The 21,255-nt window shown below is 37.6% G+C and overlaps 1 protein-coding gene across 1 annotated transcript in view; it reads right to left on the bottom strand.

The window, feature by feature from the left end:
* Window positions 1–234: 234 nt before the first annotated feature.
* The window catches only part of GTPBP4 (GTP binding protein 4), a 31,713-nt gene continuing 10,692 nt past the window's right edge, over window positions 235–21,255 (bottom strand). Inside the window, exons 6-17 of the mRNA XM_043968857.1 lie at window positions 19,857–19,949; window positions 19,215–19,406; window positions 19,065–19,130; window positions 18,627–18,716; window positions 16,700–16,810; window positions 14,251–14,328; window positions 13,984–14,035; window positions 12,635–12,735; window positions 11,332–11,529; window positions 7,665–7,730; window positions 3,375–3,518; window positions 235–1,004 (exon numbers count right to left, since the gene is read on the bottom strand). Coding sequence (XP_043824792.1) covers window positions 852–1,004; window positions 3,375–3,518; window positions 7,665–7,730; window positions 11,332–11,529; window positions 12,635–12,735; window positions 13,984–14,035; window positions 14,251–14,328; window positions 16,700–16,810; window positions 18,627–18,716; window positions 19,065–19,130; window positions 19,215–19,406; window positions 19,857–19,949 — 1,344 coding nt within the window. The 3' untranslated portion in view covers window positions 235–851. The remainder of the gene's footprint in view (window positions 1,005–3,374; window positions 3,519–7,664; window positions 7,731–11,331; window positions 11,530–12,634; window positions 12,736–13,983; window positions 14,036–14,250; window positions 14,329–16,699; window positions 16,811–18,626; window positions 18,717–19,064; window positions 19,131–19,214; window positions 19,407–19,856; window positions 19,950–21,255) is intronic.

A 21,255-nucleotide genomic window follows, 5' to 3' on the forward strand; every position in this document is an offset into this window, starting at 1 on the left:
TCTTCCTAGAGCAGGACTTCTTAAACTTTTTCCACTTCCAACTCCTTTTCACCTGAGAAATTTTTACATGACCCTGGGTACATAGGTATATTAAATGGGAAAACATAACCTTTTACTGTTGCCAAATTTTTTTTCCTCCAGCTACATATATATTCTAACAGACTGAACATCTTTTCATTCATTTGTGACAGTAGATTAAAAAGAAATCAAAAATTTTCTGACATCAAAAACAACTTTAGATTTAAAAAATATCCCAAGTTTTATTTAAAACCAACCAAAATTCAGTTTGGTTTAAAAATATGTCAGCCATTCAATTTCCTTTTCCCTGGCATAACTGCATTTGTTTCATAAAAAACAAATTTTCATATGCAAAGAACTTACTTTACATTAATGGTTACATTTAACAGATTAACTGTATGGAAGGATAATTGCACAAGTGATACAAAAAGTCTCTGAGCCAGAGTTCTGACATTTTAATCACCCCTAAGTACTCTTCTTACAGATTATATGCTTTTCCCCATATCTGAAATTACCATGGGTTTACAGGGCTCTCGAAGCAATACCCAAATCCACCAGGTAGAGATATTTACGTTCAAAGAGAAACATTAGTATACAACCTCCAGAGCAAATAGTTAGGGTTCTTCTCTGTTGAAAATCAACAGAATCATTAAAGGTCTACAGATGTACTACTCCCAAGAATAGTAAGAGATCCACCATATTTATGGTGGTGTTTATTCAGTATATGCATGCTGCTTGAGTTGCTTCTCAATTTTCAAACCAATATTCCAGCTCTAAGATGTCACACTTAATTTTTTAAAAAAAGACAACAGTTTAAATTCAATAGGGCATTTTTATCTTCTGTCTTTTGTACCAGATTTCCTCTTGCCAGACAATAAATGCTTTGGTTTCATATCAAACACATGTCTATCTGCTTCTCCCTTTCTCCCCAAGCGATTCATCTTCTTCTGAGCCTTCTTCATAATGGTTTTAGCTTTCTTCACCATCTATTAAGAAAATATAATATATTTTAGGATATTCCAAACTAAGACATAATTTAGCCTTTGATATACAGGAAAAATTTCAGAGTAATGTCAAACATCGGACAGAATCCATTAAATGGTACAAGGGTACATCAGTCTTCCTCTCTTTGCAAGAGAAAACTCCCCCGAAATTGATGTACATTCTTTTTTTCCTTTTTAATTCAATAAACACCTGCTCTGTGCAAGAAATTAGAAAAACAAAGATTTTAAAATTACAGTCCCTGTTTTCAAGAAGCTCACATTCTACTGTCTAGGAAAAGGAGGGGAGAAGGGGTGGGGGAGGTGGTTTCTGACTGCTAGTGACTGGTCTGTGTTCATGAATAAGGTATTTACTCCATGAGCAATATCTGTAAAATATAAGGGGAGAGTAGGAAGGATGAAACAATCTCTCAGTTCCGGATCAGTATTAACACGATTCCTCCTCTTCCACCCTCTGATAGTCTTTCTACTGAAAGCAATAAAGATAGGGTAGAACACAGGAAGAAGGACAACAGAAGCTTTCTTCCCCACCTCAAGACCTGCCATTTAAATTTCAGCTGTCTTTCTCTTTATATTTTCTCAATCTATGATGATTCACCTATGGCGCAGCTACCGGAATTTCATATTGTATTCTATAGTGCTGTGCACAGAACTTAAATTATACTCTTTTATTCCAATTACTAAACCCAAGAAGCCTCAAATCTTGCCTTTTAAGATGCAGCTACACAACAACCAACTCATGTCTCAGGGAACAGTCAACATTTACACTGAGATCTTTTTGCTTGGATCACAAGATTGTTCAGAGCCCATAATATTACATGCAAGACCTGTAAGTCTTCAATTAAAGCTGGGTCTGTGAAGTGAATAATTCCATGCTTGGTCCAAAACACTTGCCCTGGGGGCAGCTAGGTGGCGCAGTGGATAGAACACTGGCCCTGGAGTCAAGAGGACCTGAGTTCAAATCCGGCCTCAGACGCTTAACACTTACTAGCTATGTGACCCTGGGCAAGTCACTTAACCCCAACTGCCTCACTAAAAAAACAAACAAACAAAACACTTGCCCTGTACTGCCCCAAACCTTCCCTATATTTACTTTGTTGTACACTGGTGGTGTCCTCAATTCACTCAACCCACATCTCCATTCAATGCATCATCCAAGTCTGTGGTTTCTAGCTTCATCACTCTTACAGCAAATGCTTTCTTCCCACTCAATCAGCCATAACCCTTCATCACCTCTAACCTGCACCACTGCTAGAGTATTCTAATTGATCCCTCTGCCTCAAGTCTCTCTCTACTCCAATCCATGCTCCACTTTGGTGCCAAAAGGATTTTCTCAAGTCACTCCCTTCCTCCCCTCATAAACTCCAGTGGCTTCAATAGCAAATATAAAGTCTTCTGTATGTCATTTAAAGTTCCTCAAAACCCAGTCCCCTTCCTACATTTCCAATCGCCTCCATGAGCTCTATAGACTCCTAGTAACACTGGTTTGCCAGCAATTTTTCACAGAACACCTCATCTCCCAGGCCAGAGTGTCTGCACTAGCTGGGCCCACCCCGCTGCTTTCTTCAAGACTCAGTTCAGATTTCACCTTCTCCAGGAGGATGTTCCCTTGGCATGAAGGTGGGAAGGAAATTTTGCCATCTTTCTGGACAGCTTATTCCACTTTGGGACAAATCTAATTGTCTAATCTAAAAGTTTTTCCTGACATTGAGTCCAAATTTACAACTTCCATCCACTTCATCTGGATCAGCCCTGCTGGGGCCCTCTTCCACATGACAGCCCTTCAGAAAAGGCTACTGTCACTCCCACACTGCCCAAGTTTTCTCTTTTGTACATTAAACGCGCCTGATTTCTTCAACCCTATACTGAAGGCCCTTGACAGTGACTTGTTCAAGTCACGTAGAAAAAGTTAATTCTCTTTCCACTGCATCAAAAAGCTTTGCCAGTTTACTGTCTGCTAGATCTAAAGATTTGGATTAGGTTTCTTCCATAGAAGACACAATCATTATTTATAATGAAATGTATCTTATCTATGTTTTAATAACTGTTATTTATCACACCTACAATTTTTAAAATATAGAATAAAAAGACAAGAAAGAACTCTAATTATAATTCCCAAACACTAACCTGGGAACAGATGATGAAACACATACCTCTTCCTTCAGTAGAGAGATGGGAGACTACAATTATGGACTGTGGCATATAATGTCAGCCACAGCAGTTGTGACAGTAGTGGGGATTTACTTAACTATTTTTCTTCATTAAAAGAGAGGATTCAATGGTGATGGATGTATATCAAGAAAGAACTATAGTATAAAACAAGACATCAATACGACTTTAATAAATGACACCCACCTTGGCATCTCTGAGACCAGAAACATCACGAGGTGTGCGTGAGCAACTGCGACTTCGGCTTTTAGAAGTGGGAGGAACAGACTCTTCACGTTTGCGTTTCCTAGTAACGCTCCGAGATCTTCTTGCCTGGGTGGCATAGTGGCTCTGAAATTTATAAAAACCAAAAGACAGTTTAGAATTACATATACCCAGGCATAATCCAAACCATAAATCTTTCTTCAATAACCATGGAGGAAAATGCATTTCTAAAACCACATATTAAAGTTGATGACAGAAGAACAACAACAACTAAAAAAAACCACCCACATACCCATACTTGGTCAATTATTAAATAAATGTTTCAAATACTTTTCCATGCAACAGGTAACTATTATATAACTAAGCCCAGGCCTTTTCTGGTAATTTTGAGAAGAACCCACTCTTAACTAAAATTTTTATACATTATTTCCTTTACTTCAAGATTCTCTCTCCCTCTATTTTTTTTTTGCAGGGCAATGGGTATTAAGTGACTTGCCCAGGGTCACACAGCTAGTAAGTGTCCAGTGTCTGAGGCCGGATTTGAACTCAGGTCCTCCTGAATCCAGGGCTGGTGCTCTATCCACTGCACTACCTAGCTACCCAAGATTCTCTTTTATGTGAGCTAAATCATTCCAGTGATATAAGATCACAGGACTCTGATTGGAATGAAGTTTTCACCTCACACATATGAGAAACGAATGCATATACTTTTAAGTATAGGAACACCCATTAAAATTGAAGCTGAGGTTTTGACTCAAACACTAAGGGATACTTTTGGAGCTTAGGTTGAGTTCTTTGAGACTATTCATTCAAAAAACAATCATAACCCAAGTAATTCTTGAGGATATGTATGTTGTGGGTCAGGCACTGGATAGAGACTAGTGTGTGTGTCTATACTTTTTGGGGGGGGGGGCAGTAAGGGTTAAGAGGACCTTAAAACTATCTTACTCCAACGTCCTATTTTACAGAGGATAAAACTGACTGCCCCAGGTCACACAAGAACCAAGTAATCCAACCTTATTTGATTTCCACTACACAACTTTAAAATCTGCAACACAAGCTTCCTTCCTTGTCTGCTCATAGTAGGTCCTTGAAGCAGGCTCCTCCAGAAAGAGCCTAGCAGTCAATACTAACAGTAATTAAGTATAATAAGACCAAGTGATATTCAGATTAATTAGATTTTTTGCCATCACAAAGATATTTAAGTCTCAAGTACTACAATTGTCCCAATTTTGTTCTAAAGTAAAAGAAAACTTCGAGTTTAAACTTGAAGTTTGAAGAAAACTTTAAAATTAAACCAAAAGAAGGCAAAACATGCAGCAGCACTAAATTTGTGACTGTACATATTATTAAGGCTTGCAGAATATCTTCAAAATGAAATGCTAATGTGTTTTAGTTTATTTCCGCATTACTTCCAATTGGAGGAAAAAATGGTTGTTAAAAGGATCTTTTGAGAAAAAAACTGATTAAATAAATTTAATCCTAAGACTTGCATGTGATATTCTAAGAGAATTCAAACTCCAATACCAATAAATTACAAAATGAACCTTAAAAATATATTTAATCTATTTATTTCTTCAGATTAATGCTTTGCATACCCCCAATACGTGATCTGATCTACACTTATCTCTGCAGCAGTAAGGAAAACAAATGGTATTTTAAGTATTTATCAATTTCCTTTATGACTTTCCCAACACAGAGGATTTGAGTTAATCAATCAATAAACATTTATTAAGCACCTGTATGTGCCAGGCACTGTGCTAAGTGCTAAGCATACAAAAAGAAGGGGGTGGGGAAGGGCCCCTTCCCCCAAGAAGCTTATAATATAAATGGCAGAAGACTCACACTTAAATTCTGATTCTGGTTTTCTAACCATTTGATTGTACACTAAGAAGCCTACCAAACTAAAACAGAGTAAGTCACTATTGTTCAGCAAAACCATATAACATGGGGGCAACTAGGTGGTACAGTGGATAGAACACTGGCCCTGGATTCAGGAGGACCTGAGTTCAAATCTGGCTTCAGGCACTTGACACTTACTAGCTGTGTGACCCTGGGCAAGTGACTTAACCCTCATTGCCCCTCAAAAAAAAAACCATAACATAACCAACAAGCATTTCTTAAGTACCTACTAAGTACAGCCTGATGCCACAGTGAAGAGAGTGTTGAATTTAGAGGGGAATCCGAGGCTTGTTTGCAAGTTACTTAACAGGTCTCAACTTCAGTTTCCTCGTCTATCAAAAAAGGATATCACCTACCTCATGTTGTTGTGAGGACCTAGTGAGATAACCTATATAAAGCATATTGAAAACCTTCAAATGCTATGTAAATACTAGCTATGATTGTTGTTGTTGTGATGAGCATTATTGTTACTGTTTATTACTATATGCCAGGCATTGGGCATGCACAAACCAAAAAAGAATGAGTCCCTGTCCTCAGGTCCCTTGTACTGTATCAGGAAAATAATATGTATGTATATGTACATAACAAATAACAAATAAAAACGGTAATTTCAGGTGTCAGTGAGGCACAAAGCAGCTGGATTTCTAGGAAAGCCCCATGGGAGAATAGTATCAGCAGAAACAGGGAAGTTATAACATAGGTCTCAAAACAATTGTGAAAATTAATTAATAAGCATCTCTCTGCAAAGCTTAGAACACCTTAAGATCGGGGATCATAGATTTAAAGGCTGTGGGTTGTAGGTCAACCTCATCTTACATGTGAAAAAAAATTAAGCCAGAGTTGTTAAATGACTTAAAGGCCCAAGCAAAACTGGAATTTGAAACCAGGTCCTCTGGGTCTAGAACTCATGTTCTTTTTCTAACATTAAGATGCCTCACCTATAGAACGAGGACATTTTAGAATTTCCATTTAAAATAGCTAACAAAAATTGAGTGAGGAGCAATGTAAGCTGAATAGCATTTAAGTATTTAAAGAATGCATTTTTACTAAGGTCTTTAGAGGGAAGGATGTAAGAGTAAGAAATAGTATTTCGCAAAGGAAATAATGACAAACTTTTATGCTAGGGGTAGAAAGTTATTTTCTTTCATACCTGCCATCTTCCTCTTTTCAAAAAATAATATTTTATTTCCTCCCCAATTACATGCAAAAACAATTTTTAACATTCATTGTTTTAAAATTGTTGAGTTCCAAATTCTCTCCTTACTTCCCTCTCCTCCCCCTTCCATGGGATAGTAATCTGATATAGGTTATACATAGGAAATCATGTGAAACATTTCCATTTTAGTCATTTTGTGAAAGAAAACTTGAACAAAAGGGGGAAAGAAAGAAAGGAAGGGAGGGAGGGAAGAAGGAAGGAAGGAAGAGAAGGAAGGAGAGAAGAAAACGAGAGTGAAAAATAGCATGCTTTGGTTTGCACTCAGACTCTATCAGTTCTTTAATCTTTTGGGATTGTCTTCAATCATTGGATTGCTGAGAATAGCTAAGTCATTCACAGTTGTTCATTGTACAATATTGCTGTTACTACATATGATGACCTGCTTCTATTCACTTCACTCTGGAATGTATTCCAACTATCACTTGGGAACTGGGCTAGCTAAGCCCCAAGATGAAACAAAGGGGAGCTACAAAGCATGGAAGAGACACTATGATCTGCACCGGTGGAGGAAATACCCACACCAACGAAATCAGAAATTTGTATTACTGAGCAGATTTCAATATGAACACAAAGAGCTAAGAATCACAGAAAAATGTCATATCACGGAAGCAGCAATATGGAATATTTTTAAAGAAAATTTTAATAACACAAATATGGAAACCTTTTTATTATAATATAAAGGTTTAAACTATAGCCACTGGAAAATGAAGGTTCTAAAATGCACAAGTCTTCATACAATTGTAAACATTGGTTTCTGAAATCCTTGCTCTCCTAGATCTCTAGTATATATATATGATCCTCAAATTTGTTTGAGTAAACAGACCCTGAAAACTGTTAAATTAGGCCTATATTCTCTAAGAAAAACAGCAGTGTGATTAATATGTTTAAAACCAGTCATTTAATTTATTCAATGAGCTGTGAATAAAAGATGCAATCTCAAATTAGCATTATCTTTTAAGAGTTCTATACTTTAAGAGGTTCTATATTTAAAATCAATTTTGTGGGACTAACGGAAGATCATTTTCCTCTCTTTTTGTTCCCATTGAAAGAAAGAAAACACCTATATCTCATTCACATTACTCAAAACAATACTTGGCTTTTCATATAATTACATATTACCCACTCTCTATAAACCAAAACACCCATACGCTTACATCATCTTTATCATCCATGTCAATACCAAGGCTGCGCATTTCGTTCTCCAATGTTTTCCGCTGAACCTGGAAAATAAAGTAATTAATGACATCATGTTGCATATTTAAATCAATTTGGGGACAGCACAGAAGACAATGCTAACCTATTTCTGCAAATCAGAACATTTCCTCAAGGTCAATGGGGGGAAAGTATGTACCATTCTTTTAAAACAATTGATGAAATTAGTTCTTCTATATGTCTCTTTCTTATAAACAGCTAACATTTATAACAATTGTGAACTACTCATTTCCACAACTATTCACTTGTGAGGACTCACATGGGGACAAGTGTTATGGCAGAAAGGAAAACAAAGTATGGCCAATAAACATGAAGTACTGGCATTTTTGTCACAGTTGTAAATTGAAGACAGGGGTTTCAGAAAAGAAAAAGACTTACAGTTGAGGAAACTGAGGCCCAAAGAAGTTAGCCAATTTACCCAAAAATATATACATGATAATAAGTGACAGATACTTTTATCTGTCATTTATCTTTATACCAGGCCTTCCAATTTCCAAAATAGTGCTCTACCACAACACACAACAAGAGGTAAATGCAACCTGCTAAGTAAATTGGAAATTTGGAAGAATATGATTCATGACTGAAAGACAGCAAAAAAAAAGTATATGGGGTGAAGTACCATTTCATATCAGGAAGATAAATTTGTAAGAGGAAATCCATGAAATGAAATGAAGGGGCACCTGACTATGAAGATACAGACAGGGGTTTGGGAAACATATCATAAACCTGATTCCCAAGTAATAGGAAGCTTCAATTGCATCTGTGGTAGTGTGTACTCACTTTCTCAGCTAAAAGCAGATTCTTTACTTGTCTGAATGACTTCATTTCTCAACAGGTACAGGAAGTAACGAAGGATTGCTATTCGGGACCTGATTCTGACCAATAACAACTTGGCTGCTAAAGCAGACATAACAACCCTTAGGATTAAGTGATAACTCGATCTTAGAGTGTGTAAGAAAGATGAAAGGGAGTCCGACACGCCTGGTAGATATTGGGAGAAGAAACTTCGAGTGCTCAGAAACAGGACAGGTGTCATCCCACTAAAGAAAACTAAAGAATGGCACAGACCTCTAAGAAAAGCACCAGAGGCACTAACTGTCAGAGTGAGTCGAGTTTGGCAATGAAAGGCAGGGATTGCCAAGAGACATCTTTCAAGTGTTCCAGGGACCAAGAAGATGATCAAGGAAGAAAGAGGGCAGCTAAGTCCCACTAACAAATGATGAAAACCAAGTCAATGTCATCTATTCTTATTTTGATTCTCTTTTCTTTATCCAAGGAAATATTTCAGGTTGGAAAAGACAGAACAGCTGCTTAATTAGCAAGTTGGCCTGGGGTTATCTATGGACTAGGGAACAGGCCAGGAGAGTGAAGAACCTGCCCCTCCTGAAATCAGACCACCTGGGACCTCCTGAAGCTTGGGACAATGCAGCCTGGAAAAAGTGCCCCACTTTAACAAGCTAAAAGTCAAGTAAAAGACAGGCAAGATGAGCAGAGAAAGGTGAGGACCATAGAAAGCTTCTTTAGTAACAAGGAAGATCGAGGTGCACCCTCAGAAGAGGATAGCAACATCAGGACTCCTACATCTGAAGCTTCCAAGAAAAATATGAATTGGTCTTGGGCCACAGAGGTGCTCAAAAAGGACTTTGAAGATAAAGTAAGAGAGGTAGAGGAAAAAATGGAAAGAGAAATGAGAGTGATGCAGGAGGGTCATGAAAAAAGTCAACAGCTTGAAAAGCCAAATTGGCCAAATGGAAAAGGAGATGCAAAAGCTCTCTGAAGAAAACCATTGCTTAAAAATTAGGATTGAGCAAACAGAAGCTAATGACTTTATGAGAAATCAAGACACAACAAAACAAATCCAAATGAATAAAAAAATAGAGGTCAATATGAAATATCTCCTTGGAAAAACAGCTGGCCTGGAAAATAGATCCAGGAGAGAGAATTTGAAAATTGGAATACCTGAAAACCATGATCAAAGAAAGAGCTTAGACATCATCTTCCAGGAAATTGTCAGGGAAAATTGCCCTGTTTATATTAAGTTAAAGCCAACCTAAGTGAGGTGACAGTGAAAGAACATCCACTGGCCCTCAGTGAGTGAAATGTATCAGGCTAAACTGTGAGATTTAAAATTGGATATTAGATCATAAATCTCCCCTACTTAACCTTTCCCTTAATTTATCTCTCAGACTAGTAAATGGAAGAAGCTTTTGGTTTTCTAGATAGACCTTTTATTGTTATGGTAGTCACAAGGTGATGTTGATTAGAAGGATAGGAAAGTAGAAACACAATACAAATCGTCTTAAGTCTAAGCTTAGTCTATATTCCTTATAAAAACTCACCCAAACCGAAAGGCGACCTTTGGAAAGAGACCATCTGTGCCGCGCCTCAGTGAGTGAAATGTATCAGCCATCAATCAACAAACATCTTTACTAAGCACCTACCAGGTTCTAGACACTGCTAAGTGCTATGGGTACAATGAGAAAAAAAAAAAATCAAACAATCTATGCCCTCAAGGAGTTTCCTTTGTATCAGGGGAGACAGTAAGTGCATGCAAGTATGCAAAAAATTAACGGGAGGTAATTTTTGAGGGGTGGAGGAGGGCTGATTGTAACCTAGTGTATCAAGAAAGCCTTCACATAGAAGGCAGCACCAGAGCTGAATTCTAAAGGAAATATGGCGCTCTAGAAAGCAGAGGCAAAAAGGAAGGACATTCCAGGCAAGGGCACTGGCTAGTGGAGAGACAGGAGATGGAGGTCTGTCATGTGTGGTGACAAGCAAGAAAGACGGTCATCCTGGACCAGAGTGTGATAATAAAAACAACAAATAACAAGACTACAAAGTTCAGTTTGGACTGTACTGAGAAGGGTTTTAAGTGCCAAACAGCAGCTTTTACAATTGATCCTGGAAATAACAGAAAATAGGAGGCTACTGTATTAATGACTGTGATACAAGAGGTGCTGGACCAGTAAAAACAGCAAGATTTGGCAACTGACAGGAAATGTGGAATGAGGGAGAGAAGTTGAGGACAATGTGTTACTTGCAATAGGGGAAATTCAATTCAGAAGGGAACATTTGGGGAATTGGTTTGAACATGTTGAATTTCAGATGTCTAGCAAACATCCAGTTTGAAATATTCAGTAAGCATTTAACTAGAGCTCTAGGGCTAGAATATTAAGATCTGGAAGCCATCTGCACAGAGATGATGATGATAACTAAAAGCAAGGGAGCTTAATGAAGCCACCAAGTGAGAAAGTTTAAACTAAGAAGTTTGTCTTATTTCTTAAAGAATGCTTCCAGATGATGAAAAAAAATGTTATACTCTCGGAGGTGATTTATGTGAAATGTAGAATAAACTGTAGGGGTGACTTTGGAATCCAGTAAAAGACCAAAAAAAATCTAAAGGAATGAAGAATAAGTAACAGGATTGGCTATAAAGAACACAGAAAATAAAAGAGACCAATGAAATATCATAGCTTATTAACACAAATCGCCAATTCTCAACCATAAATACTAGACAAACTGTGAAATCTCACATCACTACAGAAAAGTATTTTATAATGTTAGAAGACAATCCACTAACAAGATACTTTTTATTTGAGTAAGACTTGCCTTTTTAGCAGTGCGAGGCATTCTGGGTCCTGATACATCTTTCTCTTTGGACTGTAGAATTTTCAGTTTCTTTTTCTCACGAATTTGTTTTGCCAACTGGTGGATTTCCATCATTTCCTCATCCTCAGTTTCTGATTCACTGTCATACTCCCCAGCAGCTTCTCTTAGTTCTTCCTCCTTCTCTAACTCTTTCAATTTCTTTGACAAACAAAAAATTAAATTTGCAGAAATTAAGATTTAAAATTCAAAAATAATGCCAGCAAATTTTGCTTCAGAACCATCTTCCCATATGTAAATATTTAAGAGAACACAAAGACCATGCATTATAGTCTAAGCTTATGACAACAGCCAAATCAGAATACTCTATGTTCAAAGGATGAAACTGAATTCCAAGTGTTTGACCACACACACACACACACACACACACACACACACACACACACACAGAGTCTCTCTCTCTCTCTCTCTCTCTCTCCTCCACCTCTTTTATACAAGTTACATAAAGTTCTACCAGAATATAATTAGACAATGTTACTACCCCTATTTTTTTACATTTCCTGAAAATCATTTATTTCAATAAGAGTATCAGTAAGCTCGGAATTCCTTTCCCCTTTTATCACCAGAATGGCTCCTGCTCATACTCTCTGCTTTACCATGGACATTTTAAACTACTGTAACAGAGGAGTACTTCTTTCAATTAGATCGATCTGAATTACAGCCCTTTAATTCAATATATTTTCTACTTCTTCCAATTTGATATGAAGATAATTTACATTTCAAATGATACTTAAAAAAAGGAAAATAATTTTTTTAGTCTAGAGCAACACTAAGACAGCACAATCAGACCAGAGGATCTGAGTCACCTATACCCAGTTCACATGGCACTATGAGCAACAGAGAGTAGGACTAATCTCTATTATGCATGAATTTTCATAACACTACAAATGATCAGAAAAAAATGACTATTCACAGCCAAAACTGCTGTACTCGTGTGGACATAGCTTTAGGGTAACTTCTCTAGAAAGATAAACTAATCCTGCAAAGTATATAGAGCAAAACAAAAACCAGTGTAAAATACTGTAATTATTACTATTTTACAGACAAGAAAATTAAAGCTCAGAAAGAAATTAAGTCACTTGTTTACAGTTAAAATGCTGGAGACAGTAATTTAGAAGTCTTTCCATTACATCATGATACTTCTTTTGTTAAACTAATTTTAAAATATCCGAGAATCTTATTTGCCATCAAATAAGGAAATACCAAGGGGAATATAACATGCCACATCAGAAAGTTACAAGCTTACCTCCATGATGTCTGGATCAATATAATCAGCTATGTTATGGCCTTCCCAGATTTCTGGTATTTTATCATATTTTTCAGATGAATTCATTAGATCCCAATATTCTAGAGAAAAATTTGGAGGGGAAAAAAAAAAACACCAAAAAATTTTGTAATACTGTCACCACTACATAAAAGTAGATGCTTAATATGAGTACGATTAGCATTTTGAGGGTTAAGTGACTTGCCCAAGGTCACATAGCTAGTAAATGTCAAGTGTCTATGATTAGCATTTTTAATGAAAATGAGATTATTTCTATTGTGAACAAACTCCCTGAGAGGTCTCACCTTTTCTACTAGTGCTCCTTCTTTCTTGTCTTACTGAAACCCTTCTCCTCCTGACAGTACTTCCCATGAAATCCTAAAGGAGAGTGACCAACCATCCCAATCACAAAGCAAGGTGGATGAGGTGGCATATTCAGTACTTGTTTCCAGTTCATATTTCACCATAATCTCAAGCTTTCCTCATCTAAGGGGCGGGAAACACCTATTTCTACCTTCCCTCATCTTCCTATAACTTTTGTCTATTATTCTCTTGAATATGCTCATTAATTCCATCTCCACTCCGCAAGCATCAAACATACCATCACTTAAAACTAAGTACCAAGACCTAGTCAGACATTTCCCTTCAGACAATTTCCTATCTATCTGCCTGATCTCATTCCTACTCAATATCTATCTTCTTGCTCTTCAAGACATCTTGGTTCTGGACCTTCCCTATTCTCCCAGTCTATCACTTCCCTGATTTGTTTTCGCCTGCCTCTACCCAGCTACAAAGGCCCCCACAAGCAAGAACTCAACTCTGTGCTCTCTGGTATGCTAACATTTCTCAGGCTCTTGCCTTTCCCCTCGTATCTACGTTGCCAATCCCCCAACTCCAAGTCCATCCATTGTATTTTTCTACTTCAGTTTCTTAACTGAGAGGCACTTCTGGACAAAATTACAAATCCTCCAATGTGTCCTAAATGATCCTGAGAAACAAAGACTTACTGACTCCAATATGCTAAAAACAACTTTTCCAAACCTTTTCTGCTTTCTTTCTCAATCCCCTAAACATGTCAAATGCTACCATCCCCCATCCCCATTGCCATTCTTCTCTTCAGAAGACCTCAACTATTCTCCTGGAATAAGGGCTTTCCAACTGAGCTTCCTCAAATGCTCTACTTCACCTCATATTTTAGTTTTTATCCATTTTAGGCCAAAAAAAGGTTCCCTTTACAAAATTCTATTTCACAATTTTACTTTGTCAGGCGTAACTCAAATTCCTTTTAGCATTTGCATTATGTCTTCTGTTACAAAGTATACTATACTTACTCTGAAGATCCAAAATGTAATCGTCTCCCATTTCCAACTCAAGATCTCGTTCCTAAAGTGAGAAAATACAATCGTCTTCTAAGTTGACTACAAAGGACAAATTCTTACAATCAGCCTTGATAAACAGCCTTATTTTCCTCTTTTAAGTGCAGAGAATTTTAGTTATGGTCCCAGAAGCTAAAATCAAAACCTCAAGCCTACCACTATGATAGTCTCTGCATTAATGAAACCAACAAAGTTTTTTATACAATATGTAACAAAACGTACCCTTTTCTTTTTGGGTGCATCAACTTCCATTCTTTTCTTTCGTGCTACTACACCCTCAGGAATGAATGGTGGCCTCTCCTGGAAACATAATTTTGAAGGATTATACTTAGAATGTTTTGAGGAATTGTAATTCCAGCAATGTGATGACACATTACTGCACCATAAGAATCAATGAATATATGGGGCAGCTAAGTGGCACAGAGGATAGAGCACCAGCCCTGGATTCAGGAGGACCTGAGTTCAAATCTGACCTCGGACACTTGACACTTACTAGCCGTGTGACCCTGGGCAAGTCACTTAACCCCACACTTGACACTTACTAGCCGTGTGACCCTGGGCAAGTCACTTAACCCCAATTGCCTCATCAAAAAAAAAAAAAAAAAAAGAATCAATGAATATGAAAAAGTAAGAAGCAGAGGAAGATGTAAAAATAGGCAGAACCAGAAAAATAAAACAGACACCTATAATAGCTATCAGTTTACAACACTTTTAAGATTTGCAAATTCTTTATATGGTCAGTCAATAAACAGTTTTAGGTGACTTCTATATGCCAGGAATATGCTCTTGTTACTGGTAATTGAGTCTGATTCTGTGACCCTACTTGGGATTTTCTTGGCAAAGATACTGGAATGGTTTGGTATTTCCTTCTCTAGCTCATTTTACAGATGAGGAAACGGAAGCAAACAGGGTCAAGTGACTTGTCCAGTGTCACACAGCAAGTGACTGAGGCCAAATTTGAACCCAGGTCCTAGTGACTCCAAGGCCAGCACTCTATCCACCTTGCTACTCCACGGGTGATATGAAAAGAGACAAAAGACAGTCCTTGTCTTCAAGGAGCTCACATTCTCATGGAAAAGCTCATTAATATCTTATCTCATTTGATCTTCACAACAATCCTGTGAGGTAGGTGCTACTATTATTTTCATTTTATAGATAAGAAAACTTGAGATGGTGTGTAAAATTAAGTTACCTGACTAGAGTCCACAGCTAGTAAGAATCTGAGGCAGGATTTAAACTAGGGTCTTTCAGACTCCAAGTCCAATATTCTTATCTACTATACTACCTACTACTTGCCAAAGGTTTGTCATGCCGGGGTGGGAGTGGGGATAAGCTCCCACTCTCTATAAAATGCTCCAATAGCGTGCGTCTCAAATAGCCTCTGACAACTGAAGCCCAATTCCTGGCCTTCTCCTGGCGGAACTGTTTCCACTAACAGGAGAAAGGGCGAAGGCGAGTCACTGGTGCCTTAAAACCAGTCGCTCCAGGCAGGTGGGGCTAGTTAGCCTTGGCAGGCAACCTGCCCGGGGGAAGGAAACCCTGATTTTAAACCTCTGCTGCCTTGCGGCTATACCCGTATATGGGAAAGGCTTGGGAGTTAACCCTGAGGAAAAATCAGGAGTGGAGTCCCTTAGGCAGTTGGATGTTGGACATCACATCCCTCTGGCAACTCCTGCAGCGGCACTGGTGCCAAATTGTACTGGCTCTGCCTCTCCTTTGGATCCACCAATGTCGTGGAGAGGGAAAACCCGCTGCATGGGCCACAGCTTGTTTTCCATATTGATCTGCCCAGGCCAGCGCCCTGGAGAGAACACTCCAGCTACTCCTCATGGGGCAGATACAACCATGGGATGTGGCAGTTACCGGTTATAAGTCACTCAGGAGCTGCGGCTCCCATATAGGACTGCACAGCCACACTGTGGCCTGTGGCTCTTCAAGGCTCTGATCCATGGTCATCTGTGACTGGTGGAGGCCTACTACCACTACTATGTAAATGAATGTAAATAAGAACTACAACCAACACAAAACAAAATCCAAATGCTGTGTAAACATAATGACCAAGGCTGCCTCCACCCCCAAAAACAAAACAAGTGAAGCTTCTTGCAGAGGTGAGGGGAGTATGGGTGGTAAACCCAAGATACACTTAGAAGTTTAATATGTATGGTTTTATGGAATCTTTTTTTCTATCTTAAAAAAAAATTTTTTGTTACAAGGGGTGGCATGCTGCATAGAGAAGGGAATATATTGGGAAATCCAGGTGATTTAAAAACAAAAGATATGAATAAAATCTTTTTAAAGAAATTCCTTGGGGCAGCTAGGTGGTACAGTGGATAGAGCACCAGTCCTGGAGTCAGGAGGACCTGAGTTCAAATCTGGCCTCATACACTTAATACTAGCTGTGTGACCCTGGGCAAGTCACTTAACCCCAATTGCCTCACACACAAAAAAGAACCCCTCCCCCCAAAAATTTCCTTGCTATATTTTCATAAATTTCTCCTCTACTGTATCAAGTACAATCCCAAAGTCAATTTTTGAACCTCTTTCTCAGGCCTTCAGATCTGAAATTATAAAATTTACATTATTTACCAAATCACCGCATACACCAATAATCATTTACTAAATCCAAGTCAACAGCTAACATGATAATCTTACTTTAAAGAAATAAGCTTACCTTATCATCTCTTTTGCTTGGTACTGCCAAATGCAATCTGTTCAGCACTTCATTCACTTTATTTCCTTTCATTTTGCTTTCAACTCGATGAGTCAAAAGTCTATCACAAGCCTAAAAACATATTGAGAAAACACAAAGTCCAAGCAAGAGGTAAAGTTAAAGGCTGTACAACAAAATACAGCTCAAATCTTCCACTAGAACAGGGCTTCTTAAACTTTTTCCACTCACTACTGCTTTTTTGCCTCAGAAATTTTTATGTGACCCTGGGTATATATAAAATAGGTATACATAAGCTCTTACCTGTTACCAAATTTTTCGCAACCCCCACATTCAGTTACCCAAAGAAGCTAGGCACTAGAGTTAAATCAATATACAAGCAGTCTACCTAGCTCATAAATAAAGTTGCTTTCAGAAGTTCACCTGTCAATTACTCACAACTCAGGGATGTGTCCCCTTAAAAATGTTATAAAATAGGGGCAGCTAGGTGGCTCAGTGGATAAAGTACCAGCCCTGGATTCAGGAGGACCTGAGTTCAAATCTGGCTTTACACTTGACACTTACTAGCTGTGTGACCTTGGGCAAGTCACTTAACCCTCACTGCCCCGCAAAAATTATAATAATCTCTCTCTCTCTCACACACATATACACACACACACACACACACACACACACACACACACACACACACACACACACACACAAAAAATAATGGTTAGAGCATAACCCACAAGATCCTGTTTAATGAATTCAGTTACTGAGCCATTAAGAGTGATATGTCGTTAGTTAAGGAAAGTGGGAGCTTATAATGTATAAGGGCAGTGGGGGAAAAGAAAACAAAAAGAGCAGCTTCTCCCTTCTGAGGATGAGGGACTACCTCAAGGCCAAAGTCTCGAAAAATGACAAGTGGGTTGGTGACATCTTCCCAGCTCTCTTTCCTTGCTCCTCTCACCAAGCCGCCGGGGTCCTCTTGCTGTACTAAGATGCCCAGCACAGCACTGGCCTGAGACCTCTCCATTCCCAAAGTGCTCTGTTGCACTGATGTTTCCCTACTTTACAATTAAAGCTTCCATTCCCTGCCTGAAGTTAAGGTACCAGAGAGAAAAAAAATCTAATTGAACTAATACTGTGCAAATAAATGGCAATCTCCTAGTCTTCCCAGAGCTTTTTAAGGGTAGGGCCCATAAAATGATTGTTAGATTCTTCCTTTCTTCCACCTGTTAAAAACCACCGTTTCTCTGAAAAGTTTTTCCCCCACCCCGACAACAAGAACTGTCATAGCAGAGCCTCCTAAGGCTAAGAGAACAGGATGGGAAGGTACAGACAAGCCATGTGTATCTACCGGGCCATTTGTAAAGCTGGAGAATACCTAGAGTTGAAATTACTCATCAGTCAATCAGAAAAAAATCCCAGGTCTTTTGGGTTCTTTCCTTGGTTCTTGATATTTTAGTGACTGAAATATCAAATTGCCATTAATGTCATTACTCTCTCCATGATATAAACCCTAGATCATTCCCTTCCCATTGATGAATATATCAATGGCCTCTGGATCTGGCTCCCACAGCAAGTTACAGCATAAAAGAGGTTCTAGAGACACTATGGAAAACTGCTGTTGCTCATTTATACTAAAACTGGCTAAAATTATCTGCTTGAACAACAGGACTTCTCACATACCTAAGAGACATCAGAGATGTGAGGATGCTTTAAAATATTAAAATAAGCTCACAGGTATTCGGTCAAACATCTTTAAGAGGTCCAGATACTAAGTTTATAAGTGATTTAAAACAAAACAAAACACATCTTTAAGAGGTCCAGATACTAAGTTTATAAGTGATTTAAAACAAAACAAAACACATCTTTAAGAGGTCCAGATACTAAGTTTATAAGTGATTTAAAACAAAACAAAATACTACTTTAAGAAGATACTAACCTCTGTTTTAACTTTAATAACACCTTCTTCAGTCAGGGTACTTGTCTCTATAACAGGAAGTCCTTCAGCTTCCAAATCTACAAATATTTTCTAGGAATATATAGAAAAACAGAATATCGGTTAAGTTATTTCTAATTTATTACCTAACACAGCAACTCTTAACTTGTCTTCAAAAATGTCAAGTGTTAATTATTCTAAAGGCCACATACCTATTAAAATACCAACTATTTTTAAAAGCAGAAAATTTCTAAGTATTCATTTATCAGCTTTTTTTTTTTTTACTAATTAAAACATAAATGATTAGGTTAGAATAAGATTCTCTAAATAAAAAGAAAAACAACATTCCATTAAAACCAACTCCAAGGCATTATCAGAGTAAGAAGTGAAAATGTTGTGAAAAATGAAACATGCCTCAAAACAGAAGACAGTTTTACTTACCTGGTTATCTTCTGGAAGTTCAGATATCCTCTTCACATCACATTTGTTTGCTACAATTATAAGAGGCTGGTAAGAAAAAATAATGAGATCATTTATCTTGTTATTTCATGTTATAAAATAACTTTACCCAACCTTAGTTATCAAACATACCTTATTAGCAAAAAGCGGCTTAATATTTTTAAAGAGTTCCACTTGTTCTTCCAGACTATGCCCACACTGTTCAGATACATCCATGACATACAGCACAGCAGCACGAAGGTGGGCCAATGCTGTGATAGCCTGCATTTCAATGGTGTTCCTATCTTCCAGAGGGTGATCCAGGATCCCTGGAGTGTCGACTACCTAAAAAGAAGATGTAATTGTTCCCAGACTTTCACAACCTTCTATGGTGTCTGTATTTTCAAATCACAGAATCTCAGATCTTAGAAGTCATTGAGTCCAACTTCCCATGCTATGCAAAAATTCCCTTTACAATATCCTTGATAGGTAGTCATACAACTTTTCTAAAACATAGCTAGTGAAAGGGATTTCACCTCAAAAGGCAGTCCATATTATGCTGATGATTTTAATGTAGTACTTAGTCAACAAAAATCCTTAAGAGTTTCTTTACACACAATCTGTCTCCCCAAACCCTGGTAAACTTGATTTTCCCCAATACTGCACAGCTGAGTTTCTTTTAAACCTAAGTATGAGATTCTACTTCAATTTAATCAAGATAAAATTTAATAAAGACTAGAGGTTTGTACAGAGCACTAACATATAAGCTGTCTTTTATTTAATAAGCCTTCTCACCTGCCAACGGAGATATCTGTAATCCATGTGCCCTACAAACAAAGATTTGGTTGTAAAGGCATAAGGCTGCACGTCCACATCTGCTCTTGTCACCTTAAAATAAAACACAATCAGAATTCCCCCAAGGAAGCCAGAATTATATACGTCGTTTGCTAATAAGTAACATAAATTATACATGCAAATTGCTGAATAACTATTTTATAAAGTGATAACAGGTATAATTATAGTAACTCTCTTTTCTTCCTACACTCAGGTTAATATCAGACATCATGTTCAAAGCAGTTATGCAGATACATCATGGATATATAATCAAGGTTGGCATGGCCCTAGTGTTCAAAACATTCATATATTAAACAATATACCAAGAACTTGAATTCCCTTCCCATAACTTTTATAAGAGCACTTGATCTGTCATGGGCCCAAGTTCTTTCAAATAAATTTTTTAAACAGTAGGTCACAAGAAATTTCTAAATTGTTATTTTCCTCTTGATGCCTGAACTATTTCATAGATTTTAAACTGTACACTCACTAAATCTACTCTTCTAAGACCACTGGAAGCTGCTTATTTATTATACTGAAATAGGATGACTAATGTCCAGACTGACTGTACATACTAGTAAATAGTATTCCATTAAGGAATTTTTAAGAACTTGGGTCACCGATTCACTACTTCAATGTACTAAAAAGCAATCAAGTAACATGCAGTCAAGGTAAAAGAATGAAGACAAAAATGTAATTCAGAACCTGGTAGGATTTACTTCAATAACTACAATATTTAAAGTAAAAGAGCCCACTATGATGTTGTTGAAAGATTGTATTAGTTTGAATTATTTCATTACAAGCAAAATAAAAGGCTACTAATATAATTCTGCTGAGACAAAAGTTGTTTCGCTATAATTCTGTTGAGGCAAAAGTTGTTTCTCTATAATGTCATTAGCTCAGTTTAAGCATATCCCACTAAAATTCTGAAAAACAAATAGCGCTGAACTCACAACCAGGAACCAGGTTCAAACTGCAACTCTGACAGTTCCTAGCTAAGTAAGTCATTAAGGGCAAGACATTTAACTTCTCTGAGATTTTTTTTTAGTATTGGTAAAAGTTGTTATGATAAAAGCACTTTTTTTGTTTGTTTATTTGTTTTTTAGTGAGGCAATTGGGTTTGTGACTTGCCCAGGGTCACACAGCTAGTAAATGTTAAGTGTCTGAGGCCAGATTTGAACTCAGGTCCTCCTGTCTCCAGGGTCCATGCTCTATCCACTGCGCCACCTAGCTGTCCCTGATAAAAGCACTTTTTAAACCAAAACATCCTGTTTAAGTGAGAGGTATCCATATCATACTGTTTGTCTTGGCAATAATTTCAGTGGGTACTTGAGCATTAGAAGCATTAAGTGCCTATGTA

The sequence above is a fragment of the Dromiciops gliroides genome, chromosome 5 (assembly GCF_019393635.1).
Source record: "Dromiciops gliroides isolate mDroGli1 chromosome 5, mDroGli1.pri, whole genome shotgun sequence".
Taxonomy (NCBI): domain Eukaryota; kingdom Metazoa; phylum Chordata; class Mammalia; order Microbiotheria; family Microbiotheriidae; genus Dromiciops; species Dromiciops gliroides.